At 32.7% G+C, this 23,301-nt stretch overlaps 1 protein-coding gene across 1 annotated transcript in view; it reads left to right on the top strand.

Annotated features, from left to right (window-relative positions):
- Positions 1-23,301, top strand: part of Fsip2 (fibrous sheath interacting protein 2) — an 88,269-nt gene that overhangs the window by 24,893 nt on the left and 40,075 nt on the right. The window contains exons 10-13 of the mRNA XM_005324407.3: positions 8,875-8,987; positions 9,758-9,803; positions 12,625-12,737; positions 14,914-14,980. Coding sequence (XP_005324464.2) covers positions 8,875-8,987; positions 9,758-9,803; positions 12,625-12,737; positions 14,914-14,980 — 339 coding nt within the window. The remainder of the gene's footprint in view (positions 1-8,874; positions 8,988-9,757; positions 9,804-12,624; positions 12,738-14,913; positions 14,981-23,301) is intronic.

Raw genomic sequence — 23,301 nt, forward strand, 5'->3', positions numbered from 1 at the left:
CACTGGGGGTGGGGCCGGCTCCGGCCCTCAAAAAGGCGCTTGGCCTGATCTGCCGGTGGTCACAGTCCCGCCTACCTTGCAGGCACTGGGGGAGGGGACGGTCCTGCCCCTCAGCAGGCCTCTAGGCCTGATCTGCTGGTGGTCACAGTCCCGCCTACCTTGCAGGCACTGGGGGAGGGGACGGGCCTGCCCCACAGAAGGCCGCTGGTGGGTCGCAGGACCGCGTTCCCTGCAGGCACGTGTGTCAGCTCTGTCTCTCGGCAGGTTGCTGGGCCTGACCTTCCCGTGGGTCGCCGGTTCTCCTACCTTGCAGGCACTGGGCTGAAAAATAATATTAAGAAAATTTCTCTCTCTCTCTCTCTCTCTCTCTCTCTCTCTCTCTCTCTCTCTCTCCTCTCTCTCCCTCTCCCTCCTCTCTTTCTCTTTAAAAAAAAAAAAGAAATGTTTTTTTTCTAATTCTATTAAGAATGTCATTGATGGGGATTGCACCAAATCTGTATATTGCTTTTGAAAGTATGGACATTTTGACAATATTAGTTTTGCCTATCCAAGAACACGGGATGTTTTTAGATCTTCTAGAATCTTCTTCAGTTCCTTTCTTCAGTGTTCTTTAATTTTCATTGTAGAGCTCTTTTATATCCTTGGTTAGATTAATTCCAAAGTATGGCTTTTTTTTAATGTATTGTAAATGGGATGGTTTTCCTGATTTCTTCTTTGACTGAATCACTGTTGAGTATGATCTTGTATGCTGATATTTTGTAAATTCATTTATAAGCTCTAAAGCTTTAGAAGTCTTTTGGTGGATTTTTTTTGGGGGGGATCTTCTAGATATAGGATCATATCATTGGCAGAGATAGTTTGTATTCATTTGATTTCCTTTTCTTGCCTAATTCCTCTGGCTAATATTCCAAGGGCTATATTGATAGTAGTGGTGAGAGTGGGCATCCTTGTTTTGTTCCTGAATTTAGTAGAAAAGCCTGTAGTTTTCTCTATTTAGTATGTTGTTGGTTTTGGGTTTGTCATAAATATCCTTAATGGTGTCGAGGTAAGTTCTTTCAGTCTGTTTTTTGTCAATATTTTTTAACATAAATGAATTTTATCAAAAGGCATTTTCTCTATCTATTGAGATGATCATGTGATTTTTGTTCTTAATTCTGCTTAAATGATGAATCACATTTATTGATTTGTGCATATTGAATTAACCTTGTATCCCTGGAATGCAACCCAGTTAATTATGGTGTATTATTTTCTTGATATGATTTTTGAAATGCAGTTTGTTAATATTTTATTTAGGACTTTTGTAGCTATATTCATCAGGAATATTGCTATATAGTTTTCTTGATTCATCTTTGTCTGGTTTTGGTATCAAAGCTATACTAGCTTCATAAAAATATTTAAGAGAGTTCCCTGTCCTTCAAGCTCATGTGATAATTTGAAAAAGACTGGTATTAATTATTCTGTAAAGGTCTGGTAGAATTTAGCTGATCATTCATCAGGTCCAGGGCTTTTCTTTTTTGAAAAGCTTTTAATCACTGTTTTAATATCATTACTTGATATTTATCTGTTTAGTGCATCCATATCTTCAGGTTCAATTTGGACAGGTCATATATGTCTAAAATTTCATGTCTCCCAGAGTTTCTAGTTTTTTTAGAGTATAAATTTTCTAAGTATGATCTGATAATCCTCTGGATTTCAGAGGAATCTGTGGTGATATCTCCTTTTTCATCTTATTGATTTGCTTCTCACTTTTTCTCTTGGTTAATTTGGCTAAGGGTTTGTCCATTTTATTTATATTTTCAAAGAACCAACTTTTTGTTACATCAATCCTATGTATTTTTTTATTCTCAATTTCATTGATTTTGGATTTGATCTTAATTCCTGTCTTCTCCTGGTTTGGGAGTTAGTTTGTTTTTCTTTTTCTAAGATATTGAGGTGGACCATAAGCTTATTTATTTGGGATATCTCTAATTTTTAATGTAGGTACTCAGTGCTATACATTTGCCTCTTAAAATTTCTTCCATACTGATCCAGAGATTTTGATATGTTGTATCTTTGTTCTCATTCATTTCTAAGAATTTCTTGATTTTTTAAATTTTTCCTTTTGATTTATTCTTCATTGAAAAGACTATTATTCCATCTGCATGGGTTTATAAGGTTTGTATTATTTTTCTTGCTGTTGATTTCTAGTTTCTTTATCATCTGATAGGATATATGAGATTATAGCATTTTTTTAAATGTTTGCTAAGATTTGCTTAGTGGCCTAGAATATGATCTATTTTAGAAAAGGTTTCATGTGCAGCTGAGCAAAAGGTTAATTAAACTGTTTGAAATATTCTGTAATTGTTCATTAAGTCCACTTGATTTATAGTGTTATGTAGGTTGGAGATATCGTCGTTGATTTTTTGTTTTGATTAACTGTCTATTGGTGATAAGAGAATATTGAAATCCCCCACTATTATGGTTTTGGGGGTCTGTGTAAAATCTAATGTCATAGAGAATTTTTTCCATGTACTTGGGTTTGCTGATATTTGTGATGTACATATTTACTATGATTATACCTTCTTTTTGAATTGTTGCCTAGTATATAATGTCATTCTTTTTTATATACTAGTATATAATGTTCTTCTTTTTCTCTTTTGGTCAACTTTTACTTGAAATTTACTTTGGTCAGATCTGAGAATACTAATCTTTCTTGTTTTCTTGGACCTAGAATATTTTTTGCCATCCTTTTATCTTCAGCTTGTGGGTGTCTTTGTTTATGAGATGGGTCTTTTATAAATACCATATAGTTAGATTTTGGTTTTTTTTTTTTGATCCATTCTGATAATCTGTGTCTTATAGTTGAGGAGTTGAGATTATTAACATTCAGTGTTAGTATGGGTATGTGTTTGTGGTATCCTACCATTTTGTTTTTTTCTATAGTTTACCCTATCTTGATTATTTTTCTTTTGAATTTCCTCTGTGGGGTTTGGGAATTGTTTTTTCATTCTTCTGTATGAAGTTTAAGTATTCTTTGTAGTGCTGGTTTGGTGCTCATGAATTCCTTTACTTTTGTCATCGAATGTTTTTATTTACCTTTAGAATTTGCGACTGAGTTTTTCTGGGTATAGTAACCTTAGCTAACAGTTGATTTTTTCAGTGTTTAGAATATTTCATTCCAGGCCATCTTTGATTTTAGGGTATGAATGGAGAAATAAGAAGTGAAATTTACTGGTTTTGCCTCTGAATGTGACCTGTTCTTTGTCTCTTATAACTTTTAATATTCTTTCTTTGTTTTGTGTTGGACATTTTGATTATGATATATCTCACAAAGCTTCTCATTTGGCTTGAGTCCATTTGGCGTCCTATAAACCTCCTGTATGTGGATGTTTATCTGATTTCTGATATGGAAGAAATTTTCTGTAATTATATCATTGAAATTTTCTTCATATCTTTAGTTTGCATCTTCATGTCCTCTTCTATCCCGTGATTCTCAGGTATGGTCTTTTAAAGTTATCTCAGAGTTCTTCTAAATTCTGGTCACATTCTATAATTTTTCCCTTTATTGCTTTCTGTGTATTCAAGATCATTTAGCCCTGTCTTCAATGCCTGAAGTTCTTTCTTCAAGGCCTGAGGTTCTATTTTCTATACTATCTAGTGTGTTATTGATACCTTCAAATGAGTTTGTAATTTGATTGATCTTGTTTTTCATTTCTGGGAGTTCTGCTTAGTTTTTTTTTTTTAGTATTTATATTTCTTTACTAAAATGATCTTTCATCTCCTGTAATTTTCCTTCCTTATATATATTTTTTTAGTTCATTGAATATTTTGATAATCAGTTTTTTACAATCCTTTTCTGAGTTTTCATCTACCTCACCATCAACGGGTTCCTCTGTTGGGGGATTGTGGATTTTGTTTGCCTATTTTCTCCTGTTTTTAGAGGGCTTGGTCTTGTGCATCAATCGAAGTGAATTCCTCTACCTCTTTTTTTTTTTTTTTTTAAGGCACAGTCTTCAGTTGCTTAAGTATAATAGAGTGATCTGCATTGAAATCCCTTTGTAGATGTGGTGTCTACAATCTTTCTATAATTTCAATCTGTTCCTACTATAGCTGTTTCTGCTTGGGGCCTGATTGTTAGTTTGGGTTTTTGTCTTTTCTGTTCTCTGTATTAAAGTGTAGTTGAAGATTGAATATCATTAATTTGTGTGTGGAGGAAGGTACACTGTCTTTTGGTTGAGTTCAGCAACAGAGTTGAGTGTCTATCAACTTACATGAAGTGTCCTTGTAAGTCCAGCATTTCACAGATAAGGGGAAAAAGTAATAACAACAAACAATATACAGTATTAAACTAGTTACTTGGTTACTACTCTGACATCTAGAGTGTTAATTTCCACAAAATCCAGAAATGGTAGGTCAGTATTTACCATCAGCAAAACAATAAGTATCCATGTATTATATCTTACATTACATCAAACAACAAGCATCCACTATGGGATCCACAGTAGTAATAATTTCGACAATATTAATGGTGGGGGCAGGTGTTATATGAATCACTTAGTGCTGAAAGATGGTAGGAATGCAATTAAGAATAAAGTATGATAGGAAGGTAAAAAACAAATTTACAATTTCAAAAAGCAAACAGAGAAAGCAGAAGAGAAGTAGGGTGTGGTGGTTATAAGGAAAGAGAAAAAAATAGAAGTAAAAAAGGAAAGGTGAAAGAACAATTGAATTTAGCTGTTAGCAAAAGAAAAGAGAGAAAGAGAAATAAGAAAAACAGACAAATGAAAAACAGTAAAGAAAATCAAGATATACATAAAAACCCTAATGCCCAAAAGGCAAGTCAAGGAAAAATAAATACATTTTGAAAAATGAGCATGAAAGTAAAGGCCAAGGGTTGTTAAACACTTCCTCTCTTTGTGTTGCTCACCAAGTACTCAGTTGAGTTAAAAAATTCTCAGCTTTCCTTCTCACCAGTATGAGTTAGGATGGGATAGGAAGTACTGTCAGCTGGAGTTTTGTCTGAACAGACCAGGTCCATGCACTCTCAGGGTGGGGCCTCTACAGTGTTCTATAAGTGAAATTCCCACTGGCTTGGGTCTAATCAGGCCTCAGGGGCTTTGTGGGATGGCAACTGCTCTTGAGAGATTAGATCAGTAGTACACCCCTAGGGCCTGGAAGTTGCCAATCTCTGCTGGAATTCTGGATCCCTGAATTCTCCCTAGGATTCTATTTGCCAATCCTTCACCCCCTCTGCTGTCTACACACACAGTGTTTACTGTTCAAACTCCTGACCCACTTAAGCTGGTCTTATCAGCTGCCAGAAATAGGGCCCCCTTCACTTTTTCAACTTGAATCCCTCTAGGTAAAATATTCACTTTCATTCTCCTAGGTACAGCCGAGGGCATGCAGCAAGCACTTGCCAGGCCCATATAACCATCTTTGCTCAGATCTCCTGGTTCCCTCAGCAACAGCTGCACTATGGCCGCCTCACGATGGCTTCAGCTTCAGCAATCTGTGGCCAGTTGGGAAACACAGATGCTTTTCACTGTACATCCGTGTACAGTGCAGCCTCCAGATCAGCTAAGGGAGGCTTCTTTTCTGATCTCAAGGTTTTCAAAACTAAATCTGTCTATTGTATTTCTCTACATTCTTCCTCCCTCTATGCTGAATCAGCCCTGGTATTACTGCTGCTGCAACCAGCTTGGCTTCAAAATGTAGTCTCTTTGTCTTTGTTTAATATACCCAAATTTCTGAGTCTCTAAGACACTCTGTTCAGCATTGAATTGTAGTGAAATCCCTCTTTCACTCACTTCACAGAGAAGCAGTATTTCTGCTTCCTGAATCCTGGGTCAAATAATGCAAGCTTTCTCTAGCCCAGCATCTGAATCTCCAAGATAAGGATTATTTAAAAAAAATACATACCAATAATGCCATTACATATTACCCAAATTAATAATTAATAATTTCTTTACATCATCTAATAATCAATTATCATCTAAATTTTCAATAATGTTGTAAATATATTTTGTTATTAGTTTGAATTTACACTAATCAGCTTATCAATGTTCACTGTGATATATTTTTGAGTATGTTTTAATCTATAAGTTCCTCTTCCATGCATTTTTCATTCCTGCCTTCTTTTTTATGTTTACAGTTTATTTGTACAAAATTGAGTTGCTTATCTGGTACATTCCTTATCTATATGATACATTCTGTATGTTTTTTCCTCTGTGTTTACTATAAAGTACTAGTTAGATCTATTTGTTTTCAGGTTGACTTTCTTCAGTAAGATGGATCCCAAATGGTGGTGTACCTTTCATTCAGGAAGCATGTAATATCTGTTTTTTCTCCATGATCTCAGCAGTCTTTTGAGTTCAAGGCCTAAATCCATAAATTAAGGATTGCAAAATTGAGATATTTTAATTCTATCATTGCTTCTGCACAGATTAGCTGGAACACTTTTGTAAAAAGAAATTTGCTCTCAACTTCAATTTGCTTACATTATGGTACAGACTATTTAGGAAAAGTAGACTAAATATTTAATAGTTTATTATCATTCAACAATTTCAAAATGGTGAATTATTTTAGTAACAATCTTCAAAACATGCAGTTAGTTTTTTTTAAGTGTCATGAAGAACTCCCAGATTTACGTGCTTCAACATACGTAGCTATTTAAATTTGTGGATTTGTGACACTTAACAGCATGTGTTATTGTTTATTAATGCTGATGTTGTGACAGCTCTGGCCAGTGGATACCCTCTAAGATGAACCTAGAGTTCTTTTGTGTCTAAATGTTGGTATAAATTTGGTGATAGCTATCTGAGAAGATGGGATGAGCCAAGTTTATTTTCTATATATAGAGTTGCATAAATACCACTAAATTGTACTGGCAAATTTAGTTACAGATAAGTGATTCTACTTATAAGCATTCTCTGCTCTTCTGTTGATCTGTTTGTATGTAAATATAACATCCTCTTCATTGTTGTAGGTTTATAATAAGTCTTGAATTCTAACAGTTTGAATCATCCAGTGTTTGTTGTTTTCTACCTTGACTTGATTATCCTTGTGCACTTACAAAAAATAATTTAGAAATAACTTGGAAACTTATAAAAAGTAGCCTGTCATGATTTTATTTAAGACTAATTTTCATATCTTTTTTCCTGTATAGTACTTCTGTTATGATGTTAAACAGATATGGTGGTTGTGTTCATTTTGATGTTGTTATATAAATTAAGGAAAAGTCATTGATATTAGTGAGATTATTGTAGAAATTTGAAAATAGCCTTTATAAGATGATATGCATCCCTCTATTTGTAGTTCACAAAGAGGATTTAACATGAAAAGTTATTGAACTTTTTTGGTTTTTCCCTCATTTTGAGATAATCACATGAATTCTTTCCTTTTTTCTTTTAATGTGATAAATTACTAAATGTGTGTGTCTGTGTGTATGTGTGTGTGTGGTGCTGGGGACCAAATCCAAGGCCCCTTACATAAGGCAAGGCTTTATAACTAAGCCAGTAGGGGCTAGCCCTAGCCCCTTACTTTGAGTTTTGAATGTAAACTAGTGCTTCATTCTTGGGATAAACTTCATTTATTCATCATATTCATGATGCATTATTTTTATTATATATTGTTGGACTTGATTTATTTTCTTCATGGAGAAATTAAGGTTTTATTTTATTGTAATATCTGGTAAATGATATTTTGGATCACTGTGATCTTAAAATATGAGCTAATAATCATTCAGACTTATTCAATCTTTGAAATTCTTTGAATTTCTTTCAATTCTTTGAGTTTGTGCAGATTTAGTTAATTTTCTCCTTAGAGATTTGTTACTATTCAGAAATGAAATTAATTTAATTTGTATGGAAAGTTTTTAACTACATATCCAATTTCTTTAATAGAAGATTCTTCCTATGATCTATTCATGAATAAGATTTGGTAGTTTGAGTTCTTCAAGGAATTTGAGTCTTGCATAACTTTTCAAATTGATTTCTATGCAATTTGCATTAGATTTGTTGTTAATTTAGTAATTATTTGTAGAATCTATTGTGATGATTTATGTCCTTTATTCCTAATCAATCCAACATATCCCTTTTTCCTGAACTTTAAAGATTTGGCTGTTGTTTTCATTATTTTCTCCCACTTTTCTATTTCTACTTATTTTTCTATTTCATTTTACTTTAATTCTATTATTTTTTCTGCTAAGTTTTGGCAAGACATGAAAGAACTGAAATTTTGATATACTGCTGATTGGTATATGTAAAAATTAGATGGTCAGTTTGGAACTAGTTGGAGGTTTCTTAAAAGTTAAGCATACTTACCATATGATCCAGGTATTTGCACAAGTGAAATGGAAAAAATATAAACATCCCTATAATATTTGTATCTGAAAGTTCATAAAAGTTTTATTTATAAAAGGCCTAAACCAGAAACAATCCAAATGTCCATCAACTGATGGGTAGATAAAAAATAGTGACATATCCATACAATGATAAAGAATGAATTATTAAAACACATAATACTATTATGTTTAATGGTAGAAAACAGGCCCCCCAAATTATAAAATGACAAAAAAAGCAAACAGAAGAACATTATGTACATATAAAATTCTAGAAAAAATGCAAAACAAAATGCACAGTAATCTTTAGTAAGAACAAAATCAGAAATCATAAGATCAAATGTTGGGGGATGGGATTAAAGAGATGGCTAGATTACAGTGGGGCATGAGAAAGCTTTTATTGGTAACTAAAATGTTATATTTATTGCAGTAATGGTTTCAGAGCTGTATACGTATTTAAAAGTTTATTAAAAATAAAGTTTATATAAGTACAACTTATTGTACCTCAATTATTCTTCAATAAATTTATTTTTAACTTTTTCATTTACTTTTAGGACAGACAACAAATGTTATTTATCAGTCTCTAAGTAGTTCAAAGAATATTACAAAAAAATCAACTTCAATTCTTTATCATCAAGATTTACAGGATAATGGTATAGAACTAAAGGTAAAAATATTAAGTTTCAAAATTTTACACAGTAGTTATTGATTTATCTTCTTAATTTTTATTTCTGTGAGCTATGATAAGGCACTGACTAGGTAGGAATGTTGGGTTATATTCATGAGATCTGATCCCTTTCTCTGTCAAAGTGTTGAGTTAGTTGTGTTCTCAATGTACTGTGCAATTTAGCAGAAACTGATCCAAACAAATACTTATCCATTATAATGATATTAGCTAGTATTTATTGAGCACGTACTGTTAATCATACACTGTGCTAAGTCAGAAGGATGAAAAATAAAGAAATTGGGTTACATAGATTCCAAAGATAAATAAGACACTATCATTGTCTAGTGAGGCAACAGACACAGAAAAATGTTGTAATAAAATAAATTTTAATAATTCTAAGCAGTGTTTTCAATAAACATTGAGTTAGAAAGGGTATGAATTGCTAGAGTTGGATTTTTTCTGAGACAAATGACTCTAAACTTTTTAGATCCAGTCATTGAAGGGATCACCATGCCTTTAAATAAAATATAGAATACTAGAAGAGAACATTGCTATATATTGGGCTCAATTTTAAACTAAATTTGAGACCATATGGTAGGTATCTAAGAGGTTGATGATTATATTCTTCCTGACACAACTTTTATGAAAGATTGCTTGGATGAAAGGGGAAAGCATGTAGACTCATTTTGTTGACTGATAGAAAGGAAAATCTCTTTCAGAAGTACGGTTACTCATGGATTTGTTTTTGTCATTTATGTTGTATCATATAGAGAGATGGAATAATGAATAAAAAATCAAGTATTACTGATGAGAGAGGTAAGAAATTGAAGAACATTCATAATTTTTTTGTTATTAAATATATAACTATAGTTTGTTTTTTAAATATCTTTTTAGTGTAGTTGGACACAATATCCTTATTTTATTTTTTATGTGGTGCTGAGGATTGAACCCAGGGCCTCGCACTTGCTAGGCAAGAACTCTACCCCTGAGCCACAATCCCAGCCCCATAATTTTAGTTTTATCATATAGTTTTTAAAGTTATTTTGCTTAATTATTAAATGTATGCTTATTTTGAAAAATAAAGGATACTACAAAATTATTAGTGAATGTAATATTTTAATGAGAATATTTACTTAAGTTACAGTTAGATGAATGTTCCCTTTGTCATTCGTGAGTGATAGAAAACTCTCTGCTGTAGCTGTTTGTAGTGGAAGGTAGAGTAAGTTACTAAAGTACTATGGTTTGGGAGGCTGCAATACAATTGTCCTCATATTCCAATACCATTTGTCCCTGAAAACAATACATCCAGTTTCCCATTTTCCCATGATATATACTTTACTTAAAAATGTTGTGACTTGGGCTGGGGCTGTAGCTCAGCGGCAGAACACTTGCCTAGTCTCTGTGAGACACTGGGTTCTATCCTTGGCAACACATAAAAATAAACAAATAAAATAAAGGCATGCTGTCCGTCTACAACTACAAAAAAAATGTTGTGACTTGCTATATTTGTACAAGTCTAAATACTAACATACTAAATATGCTAAAAATACTCCAATGTATGTCCTAAATACACAGGAAATATAAGACATCTCCATATAGTGGCTAATAACCACTTTAAATTTAACATAACATAAATTTATCACCTTCATGAATCTCCTGTTTTCACTCAGGGACAGAACCTGAATTATCTGAGCCTTTCTTGTTATTTTTACATCTAATAGTTGCTACTTCTGTATAACTATATTCTTACTTTATCCTATCCTCTTTATACATACGTGTGTGTGTGTGTGTGTGTGTGTGTATATATATATATATATATATATATATATATATACCTTATTTAATAGAATCAATTTATTAATTATAACATCACTTAATATATGTATATATATTAATAAAAACACATCTATATAATAAAATAGCAATTTTCTGATGAAAAAGGCTTGATTTCATATTGTTCATACAGAAATGGGTTAAATATTTTACCAAGAACAATCAGTACATTTGGATTTAGCAGTAATTTTATGTATCTTTGGACTAAACCTCACAACAAAAGGATATTCAAGTTCAGCTCTAATATCCTCAGGGTGATGGGAGAACTCAGTCAATCTTGCTTATGCTCATCAAACACTAAGTTCTTAACATCGTTGATTTTTCTTCTAATACCATTTGATTCTTATTTTTAATTCAATGTACAATCTGTACCACTTCCATTAGACATGAGAAACTTCCTAATATTTTCTATAGAGCAAAGGAATAGATGCCTACATTGAAAAATTAGTGGTTTATCTAAATGTTTCCCTGACATATTAAATATTTACTAGTTTCTACATTTTACTATGTTTTCTATCATAATTATAACCTGTTATAAATTTTTATAAAAACTATATTATAATATTTTCACTGTCTTGTTAAATTTACCTCCAAAATTATATTATTATATTAAAATTCCATAAGCAATATAGAGGAATTCTTAATTCAAAACATCTACTATACTATCTGATTATATCATATCTTACATTTGATGGTGGGGGTGTATCCAAAATGTTCTCCAAAAAAGATTTTATTTGAATATCCTACTAGTTTTTCTGATTATTAGCTATGACAACCATTTTGGACCCTTTAGGATCTTTACATATATTCTGTGAATTTCCTTTATGACCTCCTGAGACTTAAGTGTGAAGAAAATAACAATCCTCTCATCTAGCAATCTCTAGCCCACTACTTCTGTCCTTGTTTCTCCATGCTTTACTATTGAAATAACTTTCCTCCTATCATTTCTTCATCTTTTAACCCACCATACATTTTACTGTGAAAGCAATCTTCTTAAAAAACAGTTTTATTTATTCTCCTGTGTGAGTCACATGTTGTTTTCATTACCAACTGAATGAAATGAAAACTGTTAATTTCAGCAGTGAGCTATGGATAGTTTCATAAGAATGAGCTGGAGTTTTAAATGAACTAGGGTTAGAAGTTAAGAACTTCAAACTTGCCTTTGAAGGAAATGATGACCCATTGAAAATTTTAACCAGCGTTACAGTTTAGATATCTGCCAAAACTTCAGGTGTAAGACAATGCAAGAAAGTGTATAGGTGAAATTATTGAGTTTTGAGAGCCTTAAGCTAATCATTTCATTAGTCGACAGATAAGGATCAACTGGCCAATAATTAGGCAGGTAGGGTGTGGCTGGAATAGGCTCCTATGTAGTATATATTCTATTTTTGTTGAGCAGAGCTCTGTCTCTGCTTCCTGGTACTATGTTGTGACCTGCTTTCCCACACTCTCCTACCATGATGTCATGCCTTACCTTAGGCTGAGAGCATTGGAGCTGGTCATGTATGGACTAATATCTCTGAAATCATGAGCTCCAAAATATACTTTTCCTCTGCTAATTGTTCTAGTCAGGCCTTTTGGTCACAGCAGCGAAAAAGATGATGGTAAGAGTAAGCATCAAAACAGACAAGTTGTTCTTGGAGATACTTCCTTAACTCAAATAAATTCTTGATTGTGGTAATTCCTGCTATTCTGACAGTTCAACAGAGAAAATGTGCAGCAGGGAGAATGTTGTAAAATAGTATTTGCCCTTTTCCCAGCAATATTATCTCCTCGTGTTTAAAGGAATCTCTTCTTTCTCTAGGAGGTATAAACATATCAGCTCGAGGTTCAGTTGTTTCAACTCAAACTTCACCCACAAAAGGTTACCGTAAAACTTCACAGACACTTATAGGGACTCCAATTCAAAAAGAAGAGGTATGTAATATTTCTTTTCTCCAAAAATAAACAGAATAAGTGAAATATGGTCTTTTGTTCATCATTTGTACATGAAATATCACTCTTTAACTGACCTTATGGAATAACTCTATTCCATGAAATTAATAATACCTTAATAAAAATGTAATAATCCTAGGACCCTCTGTCTAAATGTAAGCCACACGATGGCAGTTTGCAATGTGTACCTGTAGTCTTCAAAGTAATCATATTACAGTTCTTTGATCAGGCTTCTAGTGCACTAATATAGAACATTGAGACCAGTGAACAATTACTTGCTGTAGGAAAGTTGCAAAACATATTCAGGATATTGCCTTACATATGAAATGGATCATGTCATTGGGTGTGGGTGTGGCAGCTTGGGAGTTTGAGGCAGGAGGATCACAAGCTACCATCAGCAATGTATTGAGACCCTGTCACAAAATAAAAAATAAAATGGGCTGGGAATATGGCTTAGTGGTTAAAAGCCCCCAAAATGTTAAATCCCCAGTACCAAAAAATTAATTAATTAATTAATTAATTTCTTCTGTGGATTGTCAACTTGTTATAAGATGAATCAAATCCATAGTTTTGGTTTCATCTTCAGCATAGTGTTAACTGGTTAACTATGATAAGGATTAGAATGATTTGAAAATTTTTTTGATAAACTGGAGACATTAATTATGAATAAAGTCTCTGAAGTAACAAGCTGCCACATTTATTTATTCTTTCATAATAATTGTTATCTATATAATTATTGAAAGTCAAAATCATACATAATTCTTAAAATGTATAGTTAGTACAATATGCTTCTCTACAGTATAGTTTCATTACAAATAATAATTTGACATTACATAATAATCATAGTTCACTGTTCTTCTATATCCATAGCCATATTAATTATGCTAAGAATCAAAAAATATATTTCTTAGCAACACTGACATTTGCAGTGGTCATGTTATCCAATATATTTCAAAGGTTATGTTGTTAATTACAAAAAAGAAGAAAAATGCCTTTAAAACTATATATGAATTTTATCATTTCCTTTTTTGATAATGTGTATATTATTAAATTGATATCCATATGAATCTCAAATGGATATCAGATGTTAACAGATACCTAACTTATTATGAAAAACAGAATGAATATTTTTAAGTATTATAAAATATTTCCCAGGCTACCATTGTCAGAAAATGTATTTCTTGTAGCCTATTTTTTGCTCTTACACAGGGTAAGGAAAAGAAATAAAAAAGAAATATATTGCAAGGAATTTGCTTCCCTTGAGTTGTTTGGGCTCCTAGAAAAGTCTAAAGAACCAAATTCCATGTTTTGAGAGAATCTATTATTTGCCTTCTAGCTCTACTTAAATTTATTTCTGTTGTTTTGTTAAAAACAAACAAACAAATGAACAAAAACACTCATTTTCTTCCCTTTGAGAGGATTAATTTCCTTGTTAATTAGTGCATTCCACAAATAGTGAATTGGAGGTTATCACTGAATATTACTCTGCAGAAAAGAGATAACATAGCAGCCTTGGAACTACTATCTTTAAAGGAGCCTTCTTATATGATTGGCCTTTGACTGGTGTTTAGGAAGATGACTGGGGAAGCTTTACTTTCATTATAAGAAGAGTGGTTCACTGTACCTGGAAAGTGAAAACAATATGATCTTGTATAGGGTGTCTATAGGACGTCCTTTAATAAAATCATCAGGTGATAAATTTTTCATGTATTTCCTTGGGTAGGAACATTGTAATAATATTATTATGTTTTTTATTGTTAGAAAAAAAATACACTTACGTTTATCTTCTTACAAGGGAGAAATAGATAAAATAAGGAAGATTGTGCGTGGATTTCTCTATACCTAGCCCTTACTTCTTCTATTTTTTATTATAATAAATCCTAGATGTGAGTTACAACTATAGACTGAGTCTCAAACTCTTAGGAAATTATTAATATATGGATGGTCTTGTGGGTACCCTTTGACAATAATAAATATTATAGAAACATAGTAAAAGGTGCACATTTCTTATAAATTGATATTTAAGGTAAGTTTAAAAAAATTTAAATTCTTAAAATAAAAATTTAAAATGTATGCATAATTTAAATATAGAAATAATACACAATGTTCAAATTCTAGAAAAAGTTTTTAAGAATCTATAATTTTTTTGTTTATGTAGAAGGAGATAAATACTGATTGGAGTGGAAGACCAACCAAGAAGAAATCAAGCTATATCTCTGAATCAGGTAACTATCAGCAGCAATTATTGAGTAAAGCATGCATTTATTTACTTACTCTGTCTACTAACATTATTGTTCTCTTGCTACATGCTAAGTCTGGCACTGAACATATAGGGAAAATATTCCTGATTCTTGCCCAGAGTTATCAGAGTTCTGGGAAGATAGTAATGGCAAAAATCACAACTCAGTATTATAATCACCATATAAAAGTAGGTGTATATAAATGTCAGAACATGTAAGAAGACAATATCTAGGTCTATCTAGGGTCCTCAGAGAAGCCTGCACAGAAGAGGCTTGAATGAATAATGAGAAAGAATTTTAATAATAACAAAGAATTTTCCATATTCTTATCTTTTATTTTTATTGAGTTAGTACTAATGTTGACAATTAAAATTGAAAACTATTGTTGAAATTTGTGCTTATATTCTTATATCTATTGTTTTCTCTTTGTAACTCCTCCCCACAAACTTTGAAGTATAGTTTACAATTAAATTTATATATAAGGACTACAGCTTGATAATTTTATATTTGTATGCATTATAAAAAATTCACCACCATCAAGCGAGTTAACATATCCTTCACCTCACATGATTGCACTTTTGTGTGTGGTTGGAACACTTAAGATTTACTGTTTTAGCAAATTTCAAGTTTACAATATTTTTAACTATCACATCGCAGATCACATAGTTGCCATTTTTTGTGTGTGTCTGTGTGTGTGTGATTAGAAAACTTAAGATCTACTCTCTTGACAATTTTTAAGTATACAACAAAATTTTGTTTACCTATAGATGTCTTATATATTGGATCTCCAATACTTAACCAATATTGTATAAATAAAACCTGTACCAATTCACTGTACTTTCCCAAAATATTCTGCCCACCCCCATTGCCCATGCCCTAGTAATGACCATTCTATTCTGGGTCTTTTGTTTGTTTGGTTGGTTGGTTGGTTGGTTGCTTGACTACTTTATTTTCTTCAGGATTTAGGTTCTAAGGCCTTTGATTTTTATGACCAGTGAGAAATAAGAAGTCCCTTTTACCAAAATATATAGAATCCTTTGAATTTTATTGTTTTATGAGTTTGACATTTTATATTCTAGATATAGGTGAGATCATGTGTGTTAGTCAGATGTCATTACTATGAACAAAATAATTGACAAGAACAACATAAAGGAGGAAAAGTTTATATTGGACTCAGTTCACAGGTTTAGTCCATGATTGGGCAACTCTATTACTCTGGATCTGATGTTAAGCAGAACATCATAGCAGAACATCTGGTGTGGCAGAAGAAATTTCCTCAGGTCATGGCAGACACGGAGCAAAGAGAGAAGGTGGTAGGGACAATAGAAAATATAAGCATTTGCTTATGAGCCCCTATAAAGATTAAAAGCAATTTACATATATCCAGTATTCAGTGTTACAGAGTAAATATTCCCATTCCAAAAAGGAGAAATAGAAAGAAGGGATGGGACCAAAAAAAACCTAAAACCCAGTTGGACAAATATATGTCCTGTAATGCCATGTTGAGCATTCATGGCACGTGTTGGTAGGATATAAACTTGAAATTTCTTGGGCAGTCGTCCACTTTGGCCTTGCCTGTTGCAGAATTCATGGTCTCTCACTTAGGCTGGCTCTGTCTTCAGACAAGCCAGAAGCTTTCATGAGCTGATGTTCCTCATTATGGGCATCTGTTAATCAGGAGTTTCTTCACCACAACTTGTAGGGGTTCTGTGTTTGAGATTGAGGTCTCTGATAGCTTCATGACTGTTGCATGCTTGGTGGCTAGGAATTGTCTGTGCAAAGATGCAGAATGCCTAGCTGCTGTAGCAATGTCCTTCACAGGGAGGCTCTGTGTTAGAGTCTTACCAGCCCTTACCTTAATCTCAGAATCTTATCAGTCTCAACCTTGATCTCAGGCACACAGCTCCTGGAAATAAAGGAAATATCTTGTTAGACAACCACAGTGTTTCACTGAGCCTAAACCTGCCCATATAACAGTAACTTTATACAATGAAATTTCTTGAGAGCTACACAAAGCTCCTAGCATTGCATATTGCAATTTAGTATGTAACTGAGGAATAAGCTGCATAATATTGCTAAGTCTGTAACCTGACTAGTAATACAATGAACAATATGTACTAATGATGCCAATGAGCTAAAGTAACTTATTGATATAAATAAAGCTTGGCAGTTTGGCCCCTGTGTCATTCTGCCATCTTTCTTTCCTGCCCCTGCATCTTGTCTCTGTGTCCCTTTTTTATTTTCCTTACAACAACTTTGGCTTGCTTCTTATAGCTTCATGTATCACCCACTCAGAGACTGCCTGCAAGGATTTTCACTCTGATGCATGTTGTCTCATTTATCAGGCATTTCTTTGAAATCTCACCTCACCTGGGCCCCTAACTTTAACAACCTGCATTCCTGCAGAACTAGGACAACGTAGATGATTTTAAGGTCTGCTGCCAGCTCCAGCAGTAGCTATGTCCCTAGTACCAAGGACATAGTGACCTCTCAGTGCCTAGGTGCTAAGCATCATGAACTGAATCCTGGAGTAACAACCTCTTTGGAACCCCTGTATGAGCAGGGTACCCACTGTATTTTTGAAAGTTTCCCTTTTACATCCTTGAACCTGTGACAGGTGTGGTCTTGTTGATTCCTGAGATACTCTCAAGGCATCTTTTCCATTGTCTCTCTGCAAAGTACTTAGATTCTTTTTAGTGGTGATAGTCACTTCAAAAACATGCCTTCATTGATCCCAATTTTACATTCATTTTTCTGGAAAAAGAAATGCAAGTTTTTAAAATCTTTCCTCTCTGCTTCTCACTCCCAATTCTCACAGCATATCTGACTAAAAGCTACCAAAACACCTATGCCATTGCCAGAATGTTGTGCTTCCTTGAAATTTCCCCCACCAGATTTAGTCAATCACCTTTAAATTCAGGCTCACAGAAAATCTCAAGACATGGGAAAAGTGTAGACAACTTCTTTGCCAGAATGTAAGATGAATGTCCCCTAGTCCCAGTTGAAAAAAGTTTCATTCCCCTCTAGAACCTCATTCATCAACAGATATTTATATTTGGTTTTGTATTTGTTGTTGTTATGATTTGGATATGAGGTATCCCCCAGAGCTCATGTGTGAGACAATGTAAGAATGTTTAAAAGACAAATGATTGGGTTATGAGAGCCTTCACACAATCAGTGAATCATTTCCCTGACTGGGATTAATTGAACCATAACTGAAGGCAAAGTAGGGTGTCACTGGAGGAGGTGGGTCATTGGGGGTGTGCCTTTGAGGTATATATTTTGTGTCTGGCAAGTGGAGTCCCTCTCTTGCTCTGCTGCCTGATCATCATGCTAGCCATTTTCCTCTACTATGTTCTTCTACCATCGTATCTGCCTCACCTCAAGCCCCAAGGAATGGAGCTAGCCATCTATGGACTGAGACCTCTGAAATTGTAAGACCCTAAATAAACTTTTCCTCCTCTAAAATTGTTCTGGTTGGTATTTTAGTCATGGCAGTGGAAAAGCTGACTAAAACAGTTGTTATTACAAAATACAACTATTTGGACTGGCTACTTTCTAAAGAAAAGAAACTTATGTAGTTCATAGTCTGGGAGCTAAAAGTTCATGATTGGCAGCTCCACGTGTTCAGTCACTGCTGAGGGCCTCATGGTGAATGGCAGCATATTTGGAAGAGATCCTATAGAGAAACAGGAACCAGACGGATTTAGGAGTCAGGCTCACTCTTTTTTTAATGCTCTGCTTTCAGGGTAACTAACTGTTGTTCCACTAGAACCTCTCAAAGGGCAATGCTCCCAATGATCTAATCACCTTTCACTGGACCCCATCAGCTCCTCATAACCTGTCAACATCACCATATTGAGGACAAGCTTCCAGAGCACAAGTTTTTGGGAGACACACTTACACTATACCTAAGTCATAGCAAGTTGTTTCTATGTATTGACTATTGTGACTAATCCTGCAATAAACAGGGGAGTGCAAATATCTTCTCACTATATCAATTTCATTTATTTTAAGTCTATACTCAGAAGTGAGATTTCTGGATTATAAATAGGTTTATTTTTAATTCTTTGAGGAGACTTCACTCAGTTTTCTGTAACCATTAAATGTATTCACATAACCACAAACAATGCTATCAGCATTTCTTTTTCTCTATAACCTTGCCAACACTTGTTATCTTATGCCTCTTTACTCAAATCCATTTTAACAGGTGTGAAATGTTATCTCATTGCAAAATTGATTTGTATTTTCCTGTTGATTACTGATTCTTGAGCATCTTTTCATATAACTTTTGGCTCATTATATGTCTTGTATTTGAGGGGGGTATACTAGTTCTATTCAGGTCCATAGCTCATTTTTAAAAATTTGGTGATTATTTTGCTATTGAATTGAGTTTCTGTATTTTCAATATCAATCTTTTAGGTATGTGGTTAACACAAATTTTGCACAAACTATTGCACAATTTTGCTTGTCTTCTTTGATGTGCAAAAACTTTCATTTTGACATAATTTTATTTGTGTACCTTTGCTTTTTTTTTTTATTTGCTTAGGATGTCATATTGTAGGCTCACAGAAAATCTCAAGACATGGGAAAAGTGTAGACAATAATCTCTACAATCCCTACAATCTCTTCTAGTTGTTTTAGGGTGTAAGATCTTACATTTAAGTATTTAATCCATTTTGTGGTCTGTAAAAAATGTTTTTATTTATTTATTTTTTTTTGGTATATGAAGTGTGAACTAAGTCTCAGATTTAATTATTTTTTATGTTAATATACCAGAGACTATCTGGTCCCCATTGTGTCCTGAGTAACTTTTTCAAAGATCAATTGACCTTACATGTATGGATTCTTTTTTTTTTTGCATCTATATTCTTTTATAGTATGAGAAAATTAAAAAAAAAAAGCTTTTGGCTTTTTTATTCCAGTGCCATACTGTTTGCATCCCTACTGTTTTTTAATGTATTTTGAAATAGGTACTGTAATGCCTTCAGCTTTGTTATTATTCAGGGTTGCTTTAGCTTCAGCCTACACTAATCCCTTGTGATGCCAGGATTATGTTTTCCTATTTCTGTAAAGAATGACATTGGGAATTTGTTATGGATGCAATGAATTTGTTTATCACTTTGGGTAATAGGGATATTTTAAAAGTATAAATCTTTCAACCCATTAACATGAGATCTTTTCATTTAACAGTGTTTTGTTTAACTATTATCAGTGCTTTATAACTTTCAGTTATATTTCCTTAGATTTATTCCTAAGTAATTTTTTTCATCGATATTGTGAATGTGGGGTTGATTTCTTAACTTTCCTTTCAGTCAATTCATTGTGTACAGAGATTTGATCGATTTTTGTATGCTAATTTTGTATCCTGATAATTTACTGAATTCCTTTTTTGGTATTTTGTTTTGTTTTTATTTTATTTTGTTTATGTAGTCTTCATTGGTTTTCTGTGCATGCAGTCCTTTCATCTGCAAGTAGAGGTAATTTCACTTCTATATATCAAATGTACCTAACATTAGGTATATAGAAGTGAAATATATACAGAAATTTCTACCTAACAGCTGAATACCCATTCTTTCTAAGCATATATAGAATACTGATTCTCCTTTGATCAAATTTAGGTCACAATACAAATTTAAGAATGAAATCATTCCAAATATCTTCAATCACTGTGGTATGAATTAGAAATGAGTAACAGGAGGAAAAATCATAAAATTCACAAATGCAATTTTGAATAACTATTGGGACAAAGAGGAAATCAAAAGAGAATTAGTAGTTTCTCAAAACAAATAAAAACAAAGCCAATAAATATCAAAACCTCTGGAATGCAGCAAAAGTACAACTGTTAGGAAAGCATATAATGATAAACAGTTAATATTTTAAAAGAAGAAAGATCTCAAGAAATGCAACACTCTACCTCAAATATTTGGAAAAAGAATAAACTGTCAAAAGTTGTCAGAAGGAAGGTACTGATAAATATTTTAGAAAAATCAAAAAAATTAAAAATTATTTTTCTTTAGAAACTTAACATATTTTGGCAACCTTTTAGCTAGGCTAAGAAATAGAGAAGAGTCAAATAAATGTAATTAGAAATGAAATCAGAGATACTAAAAGGTGTGCTTCAGAAATAAAAATTATCATTAGGGGCTATTATGAATAAAAAACAAAAAAATACTGAATAACCTAGAAGAACTGTATAAATTCCCGCAAACATAAACTTATGAAAAAGAAATAGAATATATGAACACAACAATACCAAATGAGGAGACTGAATTAAAGATCTCTCAACAGAGAAAAGCCCAAAATGTATGTCTTCATGGGTGAATTCTACCATTTAGAGAAGAATTAATACCAGCCTTTATTATACTTTTCCATAAAATGGAAGAAAGAATGCTTCCAACTCATCCTAAAGCTTGCATCACCTGAATGCCAAAACCATTCAAAAGCAGTATAAGAAAATATAATTATAGACCCACATATTTGAGGAACATACAAAAAAAGTTCTTATTGAAATATTAGCAAATGAAATTTAATGGCACATTAAAAAGTTCATCCTCCACAATCAAGTGCAATTTATCCCTGGATTTTAAAGATTGTTCAGCCTACACTAATCAATCAGTGTAATATATACCAATTAAATTAAAAACAAACATATGATCATCTTAATGGATGCAGAAAAGCACATGACAGACTTCAATTCATAACTTTAATTTTCAAGACAACATGTACAGAAGGAGCTTACTTCAATACAGGGCATATATGAGTTGCCCACAGCTTAAAACAAAATCAGTGAGGAAAAACTGAAAGCCTTTCCTCTAAGATCATATAGAGAATTAGTAGTAGGCAAGGATGCCAATTCTTTTCATTTCTCTTCACCATAGTACTTGAAATCCTAGCCCAAACAATTAGCAATTAGACTAAAGAAGAAAAAAAAATTAAAAGATTCTATAACAGAGAAGAATTTTTGTTTTTAGAAAATTGACAGTTCTTTATATTAAGTGCTACCCTTCATTGAACACTAAATGCTTTCCCATTTGTCTAGAAGTTGTCTTCAATATCATTTCATAATATGTAATCATATTCACATATGCATGACACATTTATTGATGCAAGTGATATGGATAATATGAGCACTATAAATAAGAATGTAGATAACCACTATATAGTGGTTATCTACATTCTTATTTATTCCTGACTTCTCATTTTTTGTCTATTTTATTAATAAAATACCTTCCCACATGTGCAGGGTTTTCATGCTAGACAAACCCTAAAGTTCTTAGACTTATATCCATTGATCATACCAAAATTTCTTATTGCTCTACCATTTTTATTAACATTTCTTATTTTTCTTGATAAATATTACATAAGGGAATTTTTTGCTAATTTTCCCCCAACATCTATACCCATTTAATATCTTGTCTAATTACATTTAAAAGAACTTTCAATTTTATGTGGCCATAATGTTTGCAACATACCTGTGAAATTCTAGTTTTTAATTGATATGGAATTGGTGTTTTGTCATTTATGTTAGTATATGCTGCTGTTTTTTGGTAAATGTATTTTATTTTAAAATAGTATTTTTACTGTTTTATTTGGAGTTTTTCTTGCAAATGTCTGATAGTAAACATGAATTTCATTTTATGAACTAAAATTATAAAATTTTTTGTTTAACAGGGATTGAACCTAAGGGAGTGCTTAACCACTGACTCAAATCTCTAGCACTCCCTGTTTTTTTATATTTAATTAGAGACAGGGTCCTGCTAAGTTGTATAGGGCTAACTTTATGAGATTGGCATTGAACTTGCAATCCTCCTGCCTTAGCCTCCTGAGCCACTGGGATTATAGGCATGCACCACTGCACCTATAAATTTTTTAAAAGGCTTTTCCAACATCTATTGATAAGTGATTTTATACGGATTATATTTATCCTTTGATTTATAAGAGTTTTGTTTCTAAATTTAATCATATTATTTTTTTCTTTTCAGAAATAAATCCTGTCTAATCATAGTGTACTTTTTTATATTTTTAATGTAAAATATACATTTAGAAGATGTCACAATATATGATATAGCTAAATGGATTGTCACAAAAAAATCCATATAACCCACACTTAAGTTGAGAAGTATAATATTTTCTCATATTATCAAAGTCCTTATTGTAACCATTCCAATCAATAGTCTCTCCCTCCTCTCCAAATGCTATTATTAACTTAATTTGTGACATTATAGTATAGGTTTTATGTCTACTTGTGTATATTTGTGCAATAGCACATCACCATAATTATTACTAAGTTAATGACTATCTTA

The sequence above is a fragment of the Ictidomys tridecemlineatus genome, chromosome 7 (assembly GCF_052094955.1).
Source record: "Ictidomys tridecemlineatus isolate mIctTri1 chromosome 7, mIctTri1.hap1, whole genome shotgun sequence".
In the NCBI taxonomy this organism is placed as follows: Eukaryota; Metazoa; Chordata; class Mammalia; order Rodentia; family Sciuridae; genus Ictidomys; species Ictidomys tridecemlineatus.